This window comes from Lagenorhynchus albirostris, chromosome 1 (genome assembly GCF_949774975.1).
Source record: "Lagenorhynchus albirostris chromosome 1, mLagAlb1.1, whole genome shotgun sequence".
Lineage (NCBI taxonomy): Eukaryota > Metazoa > Chordata > Mammalia > Artiodactyla > Delphinidae > Lagenorhynchus > Lagenorhynchus albirostris.
In genome coordinates this window covers 25,199,557-25,220,887 of record NC_083095.1, presented here as the reverse complement: position 1 = coordinate 25,220,887, position 21,331 = coordinate 25,199,557, and the positions used below count along the sequence as shown (strand labels likewise).

The window sequence follows — 21,331 nt, the reverse complement described above, 5'->3', positions numbered from 1 at the left end:
CTAATCTGTATGTTAGGATATATTAACATTCTCAAGTTGAAGATAAGAAAACAGATGAAGAGAGCTTAGGACCTGTCCAGGGTCACACAAAGAGTAAGGAACAGGGCTTCCCTGGTGGCGCAGTGGTTGAGAGTCCACCTGCCGATGCAGGGGACGCGGGTTCGTGCCCCGGTCTGGGAAGATCCCACATGCCGCGGAGCGGCCGGGCCCGTAAGCCATGGCCGCTGAGCCTGCGCGTCCGGAGCCTGTGCTCCGCAACGGGAGAGGCCACAGCAGTGAGAGGCCCGCGTACCGCAAAAAAAAAAAAAAAAAAAAAAAAAAAGAGTAAGGAACACAGCTATAATGCAAAACAATTAATTTTAAAAAAAACCTCCTTGTCAATGGTCTATCCACTATACCAACAGGAAGAAATCAGAAAAGGAAATGCTGCTGGAGTTTTCCCTGGAAGAAACTGGTTTCTTCAGGGTGATGCGGCATTGTGCATGAAGGGGAGAGGGAGGGAAAGGCACCTGAATGTGAAACCATTTTTCATCTTTTTCCTCTAACTTTCCCATTATTTTCCATATACTATAATCCCCCCCCAAACATAAAGGGTTTGTTAGTTTCTTCTGTACATAAGTAACAGTTTGACATAAGAATAGACATAAATTGTACACTTTTTCAGTGATCATAAAGCAGTGAGAATAAGCAAGAAGAAAAAGCTCAATCTTCTGAGGGAAGTACATGTCTTGAGAGCTCACAACCAGAATTTCTATCATACTGACATTCATATGCAGAAGTTCTAGGGTTTAAACTTATTTTACAAAGGTGCTATAATAATTTTCAGCACAATTATTTACCTCTAATAACCGAGGTATCCAGCCTTTCCGGTACCCGTATGGGGGAGGTTCTCTTCGGGAGGAGACCAGTGAGGTCTGTCGTGATCTCTGCGATCTTGCTTTTTCTTCAGCCTCAAGCTGGTCCTGAGATAGCTGAGTAGGTGCAGGTAAAAAGCTATAAGCAAAGATAATAAAAGTCAGAATTTTAAAAACTCTTATATTTGATTATTGCAATTTGGCCATCAGACACTATTTTCCTGTAATACTTTTTGCTTTGAGCAAAAGAACAAACTTTTGGATTATCAGTCATTTTATTATGCCTGGAAAGAAATAAGTACTAACAGACATACAGTAAAAATATCTGACCAGGATGCAGGCAACTGGTGCCCAGAATAAAAAATTAACAGATATTTCACATAATAAACCATTGAGTTTTTATGCTTCCACCTTTCTTTTCTTACAATAAGTAAATTTTCTCAATTACCAAGGGGTCAACTCTTTAGTATATGGTTTTCTTAGTGTCTTTACTAGTCTTTTACTCCTTATTTTTAACTATTTTACTCTTATGCTTCCTACTTTTAACTATTTTAGCATCAATACAAAAAAATAATTAGCACTGAATGTAGCAAAGAGGTGGATAAAAAAAGAAAACACGAGTTGCACATTTAAGTGTGTTTTCCCAAGGTATCTAGTTTAGAATGGAATTTAAAATTTAAGAGGTCAAAGATCCAAAGCAGAAATTCTAAAGATGTAATTTGGTACTCTTGAATCAAAGCAGCCTTTCTACTAAACCATTCTTAACTTTTAAGTATGATAAATGTTATTATAGAGATATCCCAAAGTACCACAAAAGGATTCCAGTATATGAATAATACATTTAATGGAAAAGTTAAGGTTCCTTTGTGATTCTTGACTAGTAAGAATATGTGAATAGGGCTTCCCTGGTGGCGCAGTGCTTGAGAGTCCGCCTGCCAATGCAGGGGACATGGGTTCGTGCCCCCGTCCGGGAAGATCCCACGTGCCGCGAAGCAGCTGGGCCCGTGAGCCATGGCCGCTGAGCATGTGCGTCCGGAGCCTGTGCTCCGCAACGGGAGAGGCCACAACAGTGAGAGGCCCGCGTACCGCAAAAAAAAAAAAAAAAAAAAAAAGAATATGTGAATAAGCAGTACAGCTTATTTATTCAAAAATATTTAGTGGTTGCTGGGGTGCAGGCACTGTGTTAGGTAGGCAATGAGATGATGAACAGAAAAAGACAGCTGAGTCTTGCAGGGGAGAGAGACAATCAAAATCACACAAATCCATAGTAATCCACTTACTAAGTGATAAGAAAAAGTACAGAGTGTTATGACAGTGTATGTCAGAGGGCTCTAATCCAGTCTGGAGGGTCAGGTAATGTGATGGCTAAGAACTCAAGAGTTCAAATCCTACCTATGCCACTCACTAACCTGGATTAGTTGTTTACCTCTCTGAACCTCAGTTTTCTCATCTGTAATGACAGACCATAAGATTACCTATCTCACAGAGCTGTAATAAGTATTAAATGACAGTACCCATGAACTACTTGGCACGGTGTCTAAATACCATTCAATATGTGTTCCATAAATATTTGATTATTTGGAGCTGTTCCCCAATTCCCCCAGTTTGGGTCAGTTGCCCAAACTAAACACCCATGCTCTCACAAGACCCTCTATGTATCATTATTACAATATCTACCTTATTTACTGCTATCATCTATTTATTTACCTTTCTTTCTCTCATTAGACTGTAGGCAACTTGAGGGCAGGAATCACGCCTTTTGTTTCTTTTATTCCTAACTCTCTACGCATTGGCTAGCTAGCTCACAGCAGGGCCTACTTCAATGTTGGCAAAAGAAATATATTCACTCTTCTCTTTGCACTCATTTTTATGTTACTTGTTCCTTTAAACAAGCCATCTCGGGATCTTTACATTTGCTTTCCCACTGCCATAAAGTAGTCTATTTACTTATTAAGAAAACTCTTCCCCAGATTTTTTAGTGCTTGCTTCTTAGTATTCATTGGCCCTGCTCAATTATACCTCCCAACAGCTGTCACATTACCACCTTGTCCAAAACAGCATTCCACCCCACACTTTGAGTCACTCTCTATCCCTTTATTTGTATTTTATTCTTAGTACTTACTACCTGAACTTGCATTACTGATTTGTTTACTCCTGCAGTCTGTCTTCCCTAGAATATAAGTTCCGTGAGGATAAGAGGTTTGCCTGACTGATTCAATACTGTAAAACCAACCCTAGCCTGACACATGGTAGACTTTCAACACATGCGATTTAATAACTGGATGAATGGAGTCAAACGTTTTGGGCTTATACCACAGTTGGTATACAGTTGTTTTCAGTAAACCATGTATACCCAATACATAGGAGGGATACAAAGACAGTAACAAGCCAAAACATTTACTTATGTTTCATTTCTCTTGTCTTTACCTTCTGTTGGAAGAACCAGTCAGTAAAATGATCAAAAGGCAGAGTTTGGACAAACCAGTAAACACAAAATCTGGCCTGGATTATGATTAGAACACACCCTAGCCTTCCAGGGGGTCTTAATTTTGTTGTTCCCTGTAAAGGATGATATTCCCATGAGGTACACTCCTATGGTGGGGGTGGGCTGCATAAGCCAGCAGAAAGTCTACCTCAGTGTTTCTCAACTGGGAGCAAAATATCTACAATGTAGACATTTGACAATGTCTGGAGACATCTTGATTGTTAGAACTTGGGAGGTAGGGGGTAGAAAGGGGTTTGGAGTTTCCACTGGCATCTAGTGGGTAGAGGCCAAAGATGCTGCTAAACATCTTAATATGCGCAGGACAGTCCCAAACAAGAATGAATTATCCAGTCCAAAACATCAGTAGTGCCACTGTGGAGACATCTTAGTCTATCCTTTCCCCTTTACTAAAGTAAGCGTATTAAATGCAAGTGATATTATTAGATACATAACCTTAAACACACGAGTTTAGAAAGTTAAATCAGTATGACTTTAAATCTTTAGTTAGTAACACCAGGACTGTAACACATCAGCATGTCCAGCCCCTGCTGTTAAGAATCCCTGGCAGATTTCAGAGATAACAGTTCACCTGGAAACTTGAGACCATCTCTAGAAACCAAATTAGCTAAAACTCAACAAAATCTGAAAGCTATGTAAGTCAAGCTATTTAAAGACTGCACTCTGCCCCTGCAATTTTAAGGGAAAAAAATAATAATTTTTTGGCCACGCCACACAGTTCCCCCAACCAGGGATTGAACCCGCGTGCCCTGCATTGGAAGCGCTGAGTGTTAACCACTGGACCACCAGGGAAGTCCCTGCCACTGCACTTTTAAGCACACAATACCCACAATATCTCTGATATTTTTCCTTTGTGTCCTTTTCCAATTCCACCTTTTCCACAAAGCCTTTCCTCATAACTTGACTAGTCTTTGTCACACTTCTCCCATCTGGAGAGCACTCAATCAAATGTTTGCTGCCTGCAACATTTACTAAAGAACACGCTCCATTTCATTCAGCTCATTCCATCTAATTCTTTTTGCACTTAAGGTTAGTACTACACAATAAGCATTCTGTGTGGTTCTTTGTTTCATATCTGTATGCCTTGTACCCCATCTTGCCTGCAGCCAAAGACTGTCAGATTTCCTTCTGTATACACACAAGCCCTAGGATAGAGCAAGGCATCCAAAAGTAATTCCCAAAAGAATTTTCTCACTCAAATATGTTTAGGATTCGTAACTGTCATCAGCCAGGAAAAACGTATGTGAGAATGAAGGGTGTTTAGGGAACTCAAGCGTATGTACTAACGTGGTCACCTTCTTTACCCTCTGTAACACTCAACTTTTCCTGTTGCGTTCGTTCACATGGAAAGTTTTTCTATTTAGATGGGGCAGCAAGGTCGACAACTAACAGGAGTTACGTAACTCCTTGGAATCTCCCCCTTAAGCATCTTTCTCTTAAAGGCGGGGACCACTTTACTTGCGGTTGCCAAGGCAACCGGGACAGCAAAAATCCGAAGTGGTTCCATCTACGAGAAGAAATTCTAAGGCCCAAAGTTAAAGTGCGGAGCAGCGGCGCGAATTAGTAGACAGCGGCCAGTACTATGGCTGATTTTAAATCTCCGTTCAGTGCCGCGCCCCCACCTTTTTTTCCCCGGGAATCCTTGTTTAGGGACAGAGACAGGAGAGAGACTTCGGCAGGCGAAGGGCAGTAAGCCAGGCGGTCGCCTCCCACCCGCTTCACTCTGCCAAGACAAATAAGCCACTGCCCTCCACACTCCCATCGCGCCCACCCGAGCCGCGGACCCGAGGGAGCTCTCTCCACACCCCCAAGATGCTTAAGCGAAAACACATGCAACTCCTCGGCATCTTAAGCCAGAGAACTATTCCCCACGCCGCGGCTTTCGGTCCTAGTGAGGGGGCGAACTCAACCCGGGAAGCCGCTCAGTAAAGACCCCAGCTTCGGCTAGGCCTAGTCGCCCCGGCGGCCGGAGAGAGGGCCTAGCCGTGGCCTCGGCCTCTGTCGCTCTGTGACCCGGGCCGGGTTACTGCCCGGAGAGTGTGGGAAGAGAAATGAAAAAGGTGGGTACTCCCAAACCCTTCCGTAACGAGGACCCAAATCAACAACTCACCTGGTGAGCGCCATCTTCTTCCGCTTCTTCCAGCGCGAGCGACAGCACCGCGGGGCGGGTCTTTCCCGGTAGAGAGGTGGGGAAAGGAAGGAGCGCGCGGTGCGCAGGCGCCCTTGCCGAATGGCCTTCTGGGATTTGTAGTTCTTGGAACAAGACTACAATTCGGTTCTCTTGTAACTGGAGTTATCCCGGGATAAGCGCTTCAGTTAAGAAAAGGCAAATGCATCTTTTCCACTGTGACACGATAGAGCGTTCTCTAGGCAAAATACTAACGAAGTTGAGATGCTTTTTAAGTCTCTTTATTTTATTCTACACTTAATCACATTTTCCTTTTTGGGGTCCCAAGTACGAAAGCCTTCCGGGGGCGGCAACGTTAAATAAAAGAGTGGGAAATCGTGAGACTGTCGAATGCAGAATTATTGGACGCTGTGAAAACATTCACACTCAAAAATTTTTACACGCTTTCTTTCTCCACACTCCACCTCCAAAACACTCTCCGGGGGGGAGGTATTGTGTGATCCTTAGTAAGTTACCTTTAGAACACTCCTTATGTGCATTATGTATGTATGTTTTTATATACGTAAGTGTTTTAGATAGATTGTCTTTTACATAGATTATGGATTAAACACAGTCTTTGATGAAGTGATAGGATACATGAAATCTGCTTCAAAATATTGGGGAGAGGGAGGTGGGTGGAATATACTGTAGATGAAACAAGAATAGCTATGAGTTTTGATCACTGTTGAGGCTAGATAATGGGGAAATGGATATTTATTATATTATTCTCTCTACTCTTGTATACGTTTGAAATCTTCCATGATGTAGAAACGAACTTTTTTTTTTTTTTTTTTTTTTTTGCGGTACGCAGGCCTCTCACTGTTGTGGCCTCTCCCGTTGCGGAGCACAGGCTCCGGACGCGCAGGCTCAGCGGCCATGGCTCACGGGCCCAGCCGCTCCGCGGCATGTGGGATCTTCCCGGACCGGGGCATGAACCCGGGTCCCCTGCATCAGCAGGCGGACTCTCAACCACTGCGCCACCAGGGAGGCCCGAAACGAACTTTTAATAGCAGTATAGCACACATACAGAAAGGTGCATGCACTCAGTGTACAGTTCTTTGAATTTTTCCAAACCACACACACTAGTTTGAGCAGCAGCAGAAGCACCCCACATCCAAGATCACTTGATTTCTGGTGTGACAAGATGTTCAAGGCTAATTTAGTGCTTTTTCTGCCCCAGACCTTGAATCAGTCCTTTATCCAAGAAGGTTTTCTTTAAGTGGAAAGTGATATTTAAAGAAAACAATCTGGATGCTACAAATGCTCATCGTTACTGGACAATTATTGTTTGTAAGCCTTTTCAGTGGACAGAGCTAAAAAATTCACATATACACATAGTTTTGGAGAAAATGCATCATGCATTTATACTAATATTCCAATCCAAGTTTAGGATTATACAGATTTTACTTTGATTTTATATGTGTATCTCTTCTGAAAATCTCAGTACCTAATGGTGTTAACATAATTACTCATTTGCCTTATCCTACTATATATATAATGGTTTCAGAATAACATTTCTAATATGATTACTAAACATATGCCTAATGATAATAGTTTCTGAATTTTTTTTTCAAGTCTTTTCTGTCCTCAGGGTATATCTCTCTAGGCATGTACAGTCAAGTTGCATTGCTTTAAAGTGACTTGGAATAATTCCTCCGTGTGTCATTATGCCACTAGCTTGATACCCAGTTAGGTCTGAATATTTCATTTTGCTTTGGATTTTTGGGAGCTGCTTTTTAAAAAAAAAAGTTTTGTGAAACACTAATATGGTTTCAAATCCAAAATTTACCAAGCAGGTAGTACATTTAGAGAAGTCTAGATTATTTCCCGTCTCTTCCTTCTTTTTCCTTTCCTCACCCTGTAGATAACTTATAAAAATATTTTTATAGTTTATCCTTCCACTTAAAAGTATACACAAATAAGTATATATATATTTTTAAATAAATTTATTTATTTAATTATTTTTTGGCTGAGTTGGGTCTTCGTTGCTGCGTGCGGCAACGAAAGGTGAGGCGAAAGGTGGCCAGTCTTAGTTGTGCTGAGCGTGCTTCTCATTGCGGTGGCTTCTCTTGTTGCAGAGCACAGGCTCTAGGTGCATAGTCTTCAGTAGTTGTGGCACGCGGGCTCCATAGTTATGGCTTGCGGGCTCTAGAGCGCAGGCTCAGTAGTTGGGCATGGGCTTAGTTGCTCCACGCATATGGGATCTTCCCAGACCAGGGCTTGAACCCATGTCCCATGAATTGGCAGGCGGATTCTTAACCACTGCACCACCAGGGAAGTCCCCATATATATTTTTTTATGCTTCTTTTTCTTTCTTAGACAAGTAGTAGATACCATACACACTTTTGTTCACTTTGCTTTTTTCCACTTGTCAATATATCTTGGAGATCACTCCTTTGCAAGATATAGAGATTACATCGGAGGTTCTGAACAGAGAAAAAACTTGATCTGACGTATGTTTTTAAGACGATCATTATGACTACTATGTTAAAAATGGATTCCAAGAAGCAAGGAAGGAAATGGGGAGACCAATGCGTAGCTTTTGAGATAATGTGGGGAGAGATGCTGATGGCTTAGGCAGGGAGTTAGTAGTGGATATGGTAAGAAGTTGGAATCTGGATCTATTTTGAAGGTATAAGCAACACATTTTGATGATGGAATTGATGTGAAAGAGAGTAATCAAGGATGATTCCAACCAGGATAGAGTTGCCATTTATTGAGATGGGAAAACTGCAAGAGGGTCATGTTTGGGGTGGGGGGAGGAAGATCAGGAATTTGGTTTTCAACATGTTACATTTGAAATGCCTTGTTAGACAGCCAAGTAAATGTGTCAAGTAGGCAGTTTGTATACAAGTTTGAAGTATGGGGGAAATGATCTAGGTTGGAGACAGATAGTACTTACATTCATGATACCAGATGAGATTACCAATGGAGGGAATGTGGGTACAGAAGAGAAGTAGTCCAAGGACAGACTTCTGGAGTTTAGAAGTTGGGGACATGGGAGGAACCAGTAAAGAGACTGAGAGAGAATTGCTAGAGGTTTGATCAATGGAATTAGGAGAGAAAGCATAGGCCTTTCTTTTGGATCAGAAGCTATAAGGTTGTAGGTGTGATTTACCAGTATCTATCTTTCCTGGCATAAAGCAAGAGCCTGTGACAGGGAAGAAGGAAGCCACCATGCAAAAAGGAGAGACCAGAGAGTAAAGAGAAGGAGAGTAAGAGATTGATAGAGGTTGAGACCTCTGAACAACATCATGGGAGTTCCTGGATCCAGCAGTGCCTAAAGACCACACCACCTTGAATTTTTTTAACCAAGTGAGCCAATAAATTATTTTGTTGCTTTAAACTAGTTTGAGCTTATTATCATTTACAACAAAAAGGTTATTTTCTGTGCTCCCATAATAATTGTTCTTCCCCCAGTCTTTTTTTTTAACATCTTTATTGGAGTATAATTGCTTTATAACAGTGTGTTAGTTTCTGCTTTATAACAAAGTGAATCAGCTACACATATACATATATCCCCATATCTCCTCCCTCTTGCATCTCCCTCCCACCCTCCCTCTCCCACCCTTCGAGGTGGTCACAAAGCACCGAGCTGATCTCCCTGTGCTATGCGACTGCTTCCCACTAGCTATCTATTTTACATTTGGTAGTATTTATAAGTCCATGCCACTCTCTAACTTCGTCCCAGCTTACCTTTCCCCCTCCCCGTGTCCTCAAGTCCATTCTCTACATCTGCGTCTTTATTCCTGTCCTGCCCCTAGGTTATTCAGAACCATTTTTTTTTCAATTCCATACATATGTGTTAGCATACAATGTTTGTTTTTCTCTTTCTGACTTACTTCACTCTGTGTGACAGACTCTAGGTCCATCCACCTCACTACAAATAACTCAATTTCGTTTCTTTTTATGGCTGAGTAATATTCCATTGTATATATGTCCCACATCTTCTTTATCCATCCATCTGTCAATGGACACTTAGGTTGCTGCCATGTCCTGGCTATTGTAAATAGTGCTGCAATGAACATTGTGGTACATGACTCGTTTTGAATTATGGTTCTCTCAGTGTATATGCCCAGTAGTGGGATTGCTGGGTTGTATGGTAGTTCTATTTTTAGTTTTTTAAGTAACTCCATGCTGTTTTCCATAGTGGCTGTATCAATTTACATACCCACCAACAGTGCAAGAGGGTTCTCTTTTCGCCACACCCTCTCTAGCATTTATTGTTTGTAGATTTTTTGATGATGGTCATTCTGACTGGTGTGAGGTGATACCTCATTGTAGTTTTGATTTGCATTTCTCTAATGATTAGTGATGTTGAGCATTCTTTCATGTGTTTGTTGGCAATCTGTATATCTTCTTTGGAGAAATGTCTATTTAGGTCTTCTGCCCATTTTTGGATTGGGTTGTTTGTTTTTTTGATATGGAGCTGCATGAGATGCTTGTATATTTAGGAGATTAATCCTTTGTCAGTTGCTTCATTTGCAAATATTTTCTTCCATTCTGAGGGTTGTCTTTTCGTCTTGTTTATGGTTTTCTTTGCTGTGCAAAAGCTTTGAAGTTTCATTAGGTCCCATTTGTTTATCTTTGTTTTTATTTCCATTTCTCTAAGAGGTGGGTCAAAAAGGATCTTGCTGTGATTTATGTCATAGAGTGTTCTGCCTATGTTTTCCTCTAAGAGTTTGATAGTGTCTGGCCTTACATTTAGGTCTTTAATCCATTTTGAGTTTATTTTTGTGTATGGTGTTAAGGAGTGTTCTAATTTCATTGTTTTACATGTAGCTTTCCAGTTTTCCCAGCACCACTTATTGAAGAGACTGTCTTTTCTCCATTGTATATTTTTGCCTCATTTATCAAAAATAAGGTGACCATATGTGTGTGGGTTTATCTCTGGGCTTTCTATCCTGTTCCATTGATCTATATTTCTGTTTTTGTGCCAGTACCATACTATCTTGATTACTGTAGTTTTGTAGTATAGTCTGAAATCTGAGAGCCTGATTCCTCCAGCTATGTTTTTCTTTCTCAAGATGGCTTTGGCTATTCAGGATCTTTTGTGTTTCCAATATTCCACAAATTGTGGAATATTTTGTTCTAGTTCTGTGAAAAATGCCATTGGTATTTTGATAGGGATTGCACTGAATCTGTAGATTGCTTTGGGTAGTATAGTCATTTACACAATGTTGATTCTTCCAATCCAAGAACACGGTATATCTCTCCATCTGTTCGTATCATCTTTAATTTCTTTCATCAGTGTCTTATAGTTTTCTGCATAAAGGTCTTTTGTCTCCTCAGGTAGGTTTATTCCTAGGTATTTTATTCTTTTTGTTGCATTGGTAAATGGGAGTGTTTCCTTAATTACTCTTTCAGATTTTTCATCATTAGTGTATAGGAATGCAAGAGATTTCTGTGCATTAATTTTGTGTCCTGCTACTTTACCAAATTTGTTAATTAACTCTAGTAGTTTTCTGGTAGCATCTTTAGGATTCCCTCTGTATAGTATCATGTCATCTGCAAACAGTGACAGCTTTATTTCTTCTTTTCTGATTTGGATTCCTTTTATTTCTTTTTCTTCTCTGATTGTTGTGGCTAAAACTTCCAAAATTATGTTGAATAATAGTGGTGAGAGTGGACAACCTTGTCTTGTTCTGATCTTAATGGAAATGGTTTCAGTTTTTCACCATTGAGAACGATGTTGGCTGTGGTTTTGTCATATATGGCTTTTATTATGTTGAGGTAAGTTCCCTCATGCCTACTTTCTAGAGGGTTTTTATCATAAATGGGTGTTGAATTTTGTCAAAAGCTTTTTCTGCATTTATTGAGATGATCATATGGTTTTTCTCCTTCAGTTTGTTAATATGGTGTATCACATTGATTGATTTGCGTATATTGAAGAATCCTTGCATTCCTGGGATAAACCCCACTTGATCATGGTGTATGATCCCTTTAATGTGCTGTGGGATTCTGTTTGCTAGTATTTTGTTTGAGGACTTTTGCATCTATGTTCATCAATGATATTGGCCTGTAGTTTTCTTTTCTTGTGACATCTTTGTCTGGTTTTGGTATCAGGGTGATGGTGGCCTCGTAGAATGAGTTTGAGAGTGTTCCTCCCTCTGCTATATTTTGGAGGACTTTGAGAAGGATAGGTGTTAGCTCTTCTCTAAATGTTTGATTGAATTTGCCTGTGAAGCCATCTGGTCGTGGGCTTTTGTTTATTGGAAGATTTTTAATCACAGTCTCAATTGCAGTGCTTGTGATTGGTCTGCTTATATTTTCTATTTCTTCCTGGTTCAGTCTCAGAAGGTTTTGCTTTTCTAAGAAGTTGTCCATTTTTGCAGGTTGTCCATTTTATTGGCATAGAGTTGCTTGTAGTAATCTCTCATGATCCTTAGTATTTCTGCAGTGTCAGTTGTTACTTCTTCTTTTCCATTTCTAATTCTATTGATTTGAGTCTTCTCCCTTTTTATCTTGATGAGGCTGGCTAGTGGTTTATCAGTTTTGTTTATCTTCTCAGAGAACCAGCTTTTAGTTTTATTGATCTTTGCTCTTGTTTCCCTCATTTCTTTTTCATTTATTTCTGATCTGATCTTTATGATTTCTTTCCTTCTGTTCACTTTGGGGTTTTTTTGTTCTTCTTTCTCTAATTGCTTTAGGTGTAAGGTTAGGTTGTTTATTTGAGATGTTTCTTGTTTCTTGAGGTAGGATTGTATTGCTATAAACTTCCCTCTTAGAACTGCTTTTGCTGCATCCCATAGGTTTTGGGTCATCATGTTTTCATTGTCATTTGTTTCTAGGTATTTTTTGATTTCCTCTGTTATTTCTTCAGTGATCTCTTGGTTATTAAGTAGTGTATTGTTTAGCCTCCGTGTGTTTGTATTTTTTACAGGTTTTTTCCTGTAATTGATATCTAGTGTCATAGAAAAGATACTTGATATGATTTCAATTTTCTTAAATTTACCAAGGCTTGATTTGTGGCCCAAGATATGATCTATCCTGGAGAATGATCCATGAGCACTTGAGAAGAAAGTGTATTTTGTTGTTTTTGGATGGAATGTCCTATAAATATCAATTAAGTCCATCTTGTTTAATGTATCATGTAAAGCTTGTGTTTCCTTATTTATTTTCATTTTGGATGATCTGTCCATTGGTGAAAGTGGGGTGCTAAAGTCCCCAACTATAATTGTGTTACTGTCAATTTTCCCTTTTATGGCTGTTAACATTTGCCTTATATATTGAAGTGCTCCTATGTTGGGGGCATAAATATTTACAATTGTTATATCTTCTTCTTGGATTGATCCCTTGATCATTATGTAGTGTCCTTCTTTGTCTCTTGTCATAGTCTTTATTTTAAAGGCTATTTTGTCTGATATGACAATTGCTACTCCAGCTCTCTTTTGATTTCCATTTGCATAGAATATCTTTCTCTATCCCCTCACTTTCAGTCTGTATGTGTCCCTAGGTCTGAAGTGGGTCTGTAGACAGCATATATATGGGTCTTGTCTTTGTATCCATTCCACCAGTCTATGTCTTTTAGTTGGAGCATTTAATCCATTTACATTTAAGGTAGTTATCGATATGTATGTTCCTATTACCATTTTTTAATTGTTTTGGGTTTGTTATTGTAGTGCTTTTCCTTCTCTTGTGTTTCCTGCCTAGAGAAGTTCCTTTAGCATTTGTTGTAAAGCTGGTTTGGTGGTGCTGAATTCTCTTAGCTTTTGCTTGTCTGTAAAGGTTTTAATTTCTCTGTTGAACTTCCCCCAGTCTTAACATTTACCACACTTTATAGATTTTGATGGGTTATGTGACTGCAAGGGAGATTGAATCTCTCTCACCATTCACTTGTGGCCATACAATTTTGGGAAGTCCTCAATCCTCACTGGATTTCAGATTCCTCATCTTTTAAAGGACAGCATAGGCTCAGGTAATATCACACATCCCTTCTAGTGTCAACATTCTTTGATTGTTGGTACTTTTCTCTAGTTTTTAAACTTCTACATAATGAGGTTTAAAACTATGCCATTTTAGGGACTACTGATACATACAACAACTTAAATGAATCTCAAAGGCATTATGATGAGTGAAATAAGCCATTCTCAAAAGATTACATGTTATGTTATTTTATTTATGACATTCTTGAAAAGATAAAACTACAGTGACAGAGAACAGATCAGTGGTTGCCAGGGATGAGGGGTAGGGGAAAGATATGACCCTCTACAAGGCAATTTTGGGGGGTTATGGAATTGTTCTGTATCCTGACTGTGATGGTGGTTACATGCAACTATACATGTGCTAAAATTCATAGAACTGTACACCCAAAAAGTTAGTTTTACTGTATGACACTTAAAAAAATAAAATTTTTTAAATTCCTGGTCCAGTTCTTACTACCATACTGTTAGAAGGGCCTACTTAGCCTTATTCTGCATTAGCAATGTTTACTCTACACTTGCTGTGGTTCAGAACACATCTTGGGTTCCTAGGCCCATAGAAGTGGTTTCAGAAAATGTGTTTTTGTTTTTTTTAAGAAGAGTAAGGGAATATTAGATGTATTTGTTTACTATTGCTGTATAACAAATTATCACAAACTTAGTGGCTTGAAACAACACCCATTTATGAACTCACATTTCTGTAGGTCAGAAGGCTGGCACAGCATGAATGGGCTCTCTGCTGAGGGTATCATAAAGCTGAAATCAAATGTTGACTGGACTGAATTCTCATCAGGCTGAGGCTCTGGCGAAAAATCCATTTCCAGGCTCATTCTAGTTGTTGCAGTTGTAGGACTGAGGTCCCTGTTTTTTTGTGGGCTATTGGTGAGGATCACCCTCACCTCCTACACGCCACTCTCAGGTCCTTCCCACATGACCCCTGTGGTTAGTTCACATCATGGCTGTTGGCTTTCTTCCAGGCCAGATGGAGCACATCTCTCTGACTTTCTCCTCTGCTATCAACCAGAGAAAAGTCTTTGCTTTTATAAGACTCATAGATTAGGTCAGGCTCACCCAGATTATCTCCTTATTTTAAAATCAACTTTGCCTTATAAACATAACACAATCAGGGGACTGATATCTCATCGTATTCACAGCCCCAGGGCATGTACACAGAGCTGGGTGTGGGGAGAGGATCATGGGAGAGATCTTAGAATTCTGCCTGCCACAGGATATAAGCCAAAAGACAAAAAATATTTTGGGAGACTTCCGGGAAGATGGCGGGAGACTTCCGGGAAGATGGCGGAAGAGTAAGACGCGGAGATCACCTTCCTCTCCACAGATACACCAGAAGTACATCTACGCGTGGAACAACTCCTACGGAGCACCTACTGAACGCTGGCAGAAGACCTCAGACCTCCCAAAAGGCAAGGAACCCCCCCACGTACCTGGTTAGGGCAAAAGAAAAAACTAAACAGACAAAAGGATAGGGACGGGTCCTGCACCAGCGGGAGAGAGCTGTGAAGGAGGAAAAGTGTCCACACACTAGGAAGCCCCTTCGCGGGTGGAGACTTCGGGAGGCGGAGTGGGGGAGCTTGGGAGCCGCGGAGGAGAACACAGCAACAGGGGTGCGGAGGGCAAAGCGGACAGATTCCAGCGCAGAGGATCGGGCCGACCGGCACTCACCAGCCGAGAGGCTTGTCTGCTCGCCTGCCGGGGCGGGCGGGACTGGGAGCTGAGGCTCCGGCTTTTGTCGGAGCGCCGGGAGAGGACTGAGGTTGGCGGCGTGAACACAGCCTGCAGGGCGTTGGTGCGCCGCGGCTGGCCGGGAGAGAGTCCGGGGAGGGGTCTGGACCTGCCGAAGAGGCAAGAGACTTTTACGTCCCTCTTTGTTTCCTGGTGCATGAGGAGAGGGGATTAAGAGCGCTGCTTGAGAGGGCTCCAGGGACGGGCGCGAGCCGCGGCTAAGAGTGCGGAGCCCAGAGACGGACATGGGACGCTGAGGCCGCTGCTGCCGCCGCCAGGAGGCCTGTGTGCGAGCACAGGTCACTAGCCACACGCCCTTCCGGGGAGCCTGTGCAGCCCGCCACTGCCAGGGTCCCGGGATCCAGGGACGGCTCCCCCGGGAGAGCGCACGGCGCCCTCAGGCTGCAGCGTCACGCCGGCCTCTGCCGCTGCAGGCCCGCCCCGCACTCCGTGACCCTCCCTACCCCCCGGCCTTATGGGTGAGCCAGAGCCTCCGAATCAGCGGCTCCTTTAACCCCGTCCTGTCTGAGCAAAGAACAGACGCCCTCCGGCGACCTACACGCACAGGCGGGGCCAAATCCAAAGCTGAGCCCCTGGGAACTGTCAGAACAAAGAAGAGAAAGGGAAATCTCTCCCAGCAGCCTCAGAAGCAGCGGATTAAAGCTCCACAATCAACTTGATATACTCTGCATCTGTGGAATACCTGAATAGACAACGAATCATCCCAAATTAAGGAGCCCTGTGGATGAAAGGCTCTTGGTGCTGCAGCCAGGAGTCAGTGCTGTGCCTCTGAGGTGGGAGAGCCAACTTCAGGACACTGGTCCACAAGAGGCCTCCCAGCTGCACATAATATCAAACAGCAAAAATCTCCGAGAGATCTCCATCTCAACGCCAGCACCCAGCTTCACTCAACGACCAGCAAGCTACAGTGCTGGACATCCTATGCCAAACAACTAGCAAGACAGGAACACAACCCCACCCATTAGCAGAGAGGCTGCCCAAAATCATAGTAAGTCTACAGACACCCCAAAACACACCACCAGACGTGGACCTGCCCACCAGAAAGACAAGATCCAGCCTCATACACCAGAACACAGGCACTAGTACCCTCCACCAGGAAGCCTACACAACCCACTGAACCAACCTTAGCCACTGGGGACAGACACAAAAAACAACAGGAACTACGAACCTTCAGCCTGCAAAAAAGGAGACCCCAAACACAGTAAGATAAGCAAAATGAAAAGACAGAAAAACACACAGCAGATGAAGGAGCAAGATAAAAACCCACCAGACCTAACAAATGAAGAGGAAATAGGCAGTCTACCTGAAAAAGAATTCAGAATAATGATAGTAAGGTTGATCCGAAATCTTGGAGATAGAATGGACAATAGAATGGACAAATTGCAAGAATCAGTTAACAAGGACCTAGAAGAACTAAAGATGAAACAAGCAACGATGAACAACACAATAAATGAAATTAAAAGTACTCTAGATGGGATCAATAGCAGAATAACTGAGGCAGAAGAACGGATAAGTGACCTGGAAGATAAAATAGTGGAAATAACTACTGCAGAGCAGAAAAAAGAAAAAAGAATGAAAAGAACTGAGGACAGTCTCAGAGACCTCTGGGACAACATTAAACGCACCAACATTCGAATTATAGGGGTTCCAGAAGAAGAAGAGAAAAAGAAAGGGACTGAGAAAATATTTGAAGAGATTATAGTTGAAAACTTCCCTAATATGGGAAAAGAAATAGTTAATCAAGTCCAGGAAGCACAGAGAGTCCCATACAGGATAAATCCAAGGAGAAATACGCCAAGACACATATTAATCAAACTGTCAAAAATTAAATACAAAGAAAACATATTAAAAGCAGCAAGGGAAAAACAACAAATAACACACAAGGGAATCCCCATAAGGTTAACAGCTGATCTTTCAGCAGACACTCTGCAAGCCAGAAGGGAGTGGCAGGACATATTGAAAGTGTTGAAGGAGAAAAACCTGCAACCAAGATTACTCTACCCAGCAAGGATCTCATTCAGATTTGATGGAGAAATTAAAACCTTTACAGACAAGCAAAAGCTGAGAGAGTTCAGCACCACCAAACCAGCTCTACAACAACTGCTAAAGGAACTTCTCTAGGCAAGAAACACAAAAGAAGGAAAGGACCTACAATAATGAACCCAAAACAATTAAGAAAATGGGAATAGGAACACACATATCGATAATTACCTTAAATGTAAATGGACTAAATGCTCCCACCAAAAGACACAGATTGGCTGAATGGATACAAAAACAAGACCCATATATTTGCTGTCTACAAGAGACCCACTTCAGACCTAGAGACACATACAGACTGAAAGTAAGGGGATGGAAAAAGGTATTTCATGCAAATGGAAACCAAAAGAAAGCTGGAGTAGCAATTCTCATATCAGACAAAATAGACTTTAAAACAAAGACTATTAGAAGAGACAAAGAAGGACACTACATAATGATCAAGGGATCGATCCAAGAGGAAGATATAACAATTGTAAATATTTATGCACCCAACTTAGGTGCACCTCAATACATAAGGCAAATACTGACAACCATAAAAGGGGAAATCGACAGTAACACATTCATAGTAGGGGACTTTAACACCCCACTTTCACCAATGGACAGATCATCCAAAATGAAAATAAATAAGGAAACACAAGCTTTAAATGATACATTAAACGAGATGGAGTTAATTGATATTTATAGGACATTCCATCCAAAAACAACAGAATACACAGTTTTCTCAAGTGCTCATGGAACATTCTCCAGGATAGATCATATCTTGGGTCACAAATCAAGCCTTGGTAAATTTAAGAAAATTGAAATTGTATCAAGTATCTTTTCTGACCACAACGCCATGAGACTAGATATCAATTACAGGAAAAGATCTGTAAAAAATACAAACACATGGAAGCTAAACAATACACTACTTAATAATGAAGTGACCACTGAAGAAATCAAAGAGGAAATCAAAAAATACCTAGAAACAAACGACAATGGAGACACAACGACCCAAAACCTGTGGGATGCAGCAAAAGCAGTTCTAAGAGGGAAGTTTATAGCAATACAAGCCCACCTTAAGAAGCAGGAAACATCTCGAATAAACAACCTAACCTTGCACCTCAAGCAATTAGAGAAAGAAAAACAAAAAAACCCCAAAGCTAGCAGAAGGAAAGAAATCATAAAAATCAGATCAGAAATAAATGAAAAAGAAATGAAGGAAACAATAGCAAAGATCAATAAAACTAAAAGCTGGTTCTTTGAGAAGATAAACAAAATAGATAAACCACTAGCCAGACTCATCAAGAAAAAAAGGGAGAAGACTCAAATCAATAGAATTAGAAATGAAAAAGGAGAGGTAACAACTGACACTGCAGAAATAAAAGAGATCATGAGAGATTACTACAAGCAACTCTATGCCAATAAAATGGACAATCTGGAAGAAATGGACAAATTCTTGGAAATGCACAACCTGCCAAGACTGAATCAGGAAGAAATAGAAAATATGAACAGACCAATCACAAGCACTGCAATTGAGACTGTGATTAAAAATCTTCCAACAAAGAAAAGCCCAGGACCAGATGGCTTCACAGGCGAATTCTATCAAACATTTAGAGAAGAGCTAACACCTATCCTTCTCAAACTCTTCCAAAATATAGCAGAGGGAGGAACACTCCCAAACTCCTTCTACGAGGCCACCATCACCTTGATACCAAAACCAGACAAGGATGTCACAAAGAAAGAAAACTACAGGCCAATATCACTGATGAACATAGATGCAAAAATCCTCAACAAAATACTAGCAAACAGAATCCAACAGCACATTAAAAGGATCATACACCATGATCAAGTGGGGTTTATTCCAGGAATGCAAGGATTCTTCAATATATGCAAATCTATCAATGTGATAAACCATATTAACAACTGAAGGAGAAACACCATATGATCATCTCAATAGATGCAGAGAAAGCTTTTGACAAAATTCAACACCCATTTATGATAAAAACCCTGCAGAAAGTAGGCATAGAGGGAACTTTCCTCAACATAATAAAGGCCATATATGACAAGCCCACAGCAAACATCATCCTCAATGGTGAAAAACTGAAAGCATTTCCACTAAGATCAGGAACAAGACAAGGTTGCCCACTCTCACCACTCTTATTCAACATAGTTTTGGAAGTTTTAGCCACAGCAATCAGAGAAGAAAAGGAAATAAAAGGAATCCAAATCGGAAAAGAAGAAGTAAAGCTGTCACTGTTTGCAGATGACATGATCCTATACATAGAGAACCCTAAAGATGCTACCAGAAAACTACTAGAGCTAATCAATGAATTTGGTAAAGTGGCAGGATACAAAATTAATGCACAGAAATCTCTGGCATTCCTATATACTAATGATGAAAAATCTGAAAGTGAAATCAAGAAAACACTCCCATTTACCATTGCAACAAAAAGAATAAAATACCTAGGAATAAACCTACCTAAGGAGACAAAAGATCTGTATGCAGAAAATTATAAGACACTGATGAAAGAAATTAAAGACGATACAAATAGATGGAGAGATATACCATGTTCTTGGATTGGAAGAATCAACATTGTGAAAATGACTCTACTACCGAAAGCAATCTATAGATTCAATGCAATCCCTATCAAACTACCACTGGCATTTTTCACAGAACTAGAACAAAAAATTTTGCAATTTGTATGGAAACACAAAAGACCCCGAATAGCCAAAGCAATTTTGAGAACGAAAGAAGGAACTGGAGGAATCAGGCTCCCAGACTTCAGACTATACTACAAAGCTACAGTTATCAAGACGGTATGGTACTGGCACAAAAACAGAAAGATAGATCAATGGAACAGGATAGAAAGCCCAGAGATAAACCCACGCACATATGGTCACCTTATCTTTGACAAAGGAGGCAGAAATGTACAGTGGAGAAAGGACAGCCTATTCAATAAGTGGTGCTGGGAAAACTGGACAGCTACATGTAAAGGTATGAAATTAGATCACTCCCTAACACCATACACAAAAATAAGCTCAAAATGGATTAAAGACCTAAATGTAAGGCCAGAAACTATCAAACTCTTAGAGGAAAACATAGGCAGAACACTCTATGACATAAATCACAGCAAGGTCCTTTTTGACCCACCTCCTAGAGAAATGGAAATAAAAACAAGAGTAAACAAATGGGACCTAATGAAACTTAAAAGCTTTTGCGCAGCAAAGGAAACCGTAAAGAAGACCAAAAGACAACCCTCAGAATGGGAGAAAATATTTGCAAATGAAGCAACTGACAAAGGATTGATCTCCAAAATTTATAAGCAGCTCATGCAGCATAATAACAAAAAAACAAACAACCCAATCCAAAAATGGGCAGAAGACCTAAATAGACATTTCTCCAAAGAAGATATACAGAGTGCCAACAAACACATGAAAGAATGCTCAACATCACTAATCATGAGAGAAATGCAAATCAAAACTACAATGAGATATCATCTCACACCAGTCAGAATGGCCATCATCAAAAAATCTAGAAACAATAAATGCTGGAGAGGGTGTGGAGAAAAGGGAACCCTCTTACACTGTTGGTGGGAATGTAAATTGATACAGCCACTGTGGAGAACAGTATGGAGGTTCCTTAAAAAGCTACAAATAGAACTACCATATGACCCAGCAATCCCACTACTGGGCATATACCCTGAGAAAACCATAATTCAAAAAGAGTCATGTACCAAAATGTTCATTGCAGCTCTATTTACAATAGCCCGGAGATGGAAACAACCTAAGTGTCCATCATCGGATGAATGGATAAAGAAGATGTGGCACATATATACAATGGAATATTACTCAGCCATAAAAAGAGACGAAATTGAGCTATTTGTAATGAGGTGGATAGACCTAGAGTCTGTCATACAGAGTGAAGTAAGTCAGAAAGAGAGAGACAAATACCGTATGCTAACACATATATATGGAATTTAAAAAAAAAATGTCATGAAAAACCTAGGGGTGAAACAGGAATAAAGACACAGACTTACTAGAGAATGGACTTGAGGTTATGGGGAGGGGGAAGGGTAAACGGTGACAAAGCGATAAAGAGGCATGG

General features: G+C 40.8%; 1 protein-coding gene across 1 annotated transcript in view; it reads right to left on the bottom strand.

The window, feature by feature from the left end:
• The window catches only part of SNW1 (SNW domain containing 1), a 36,016-nt gene extending 30,496 nt beyond the window's left edge, over positions 1-5,520 (bottom strand). The window contains exons 1-2 of the mRNA XM_060126910.1: positions 5,468-5,520; positions 840-993 (exon numbers count right to left, since the gene is read on the bottom strand). Of these exons, the coding sequence (XP_059982893.1) occupies positions 840-993; positions 5,468-5,481 (168 nt within the window). The 5' untranslated portion in view covers positions 5,482-5,520. The remainder of the gene's footprint in view (positions 1-839; positions 994-5,467) is intronic.
• Between the last annotated feature and the right edge of the window lie 15,811 nt (positions 5,521-21,331).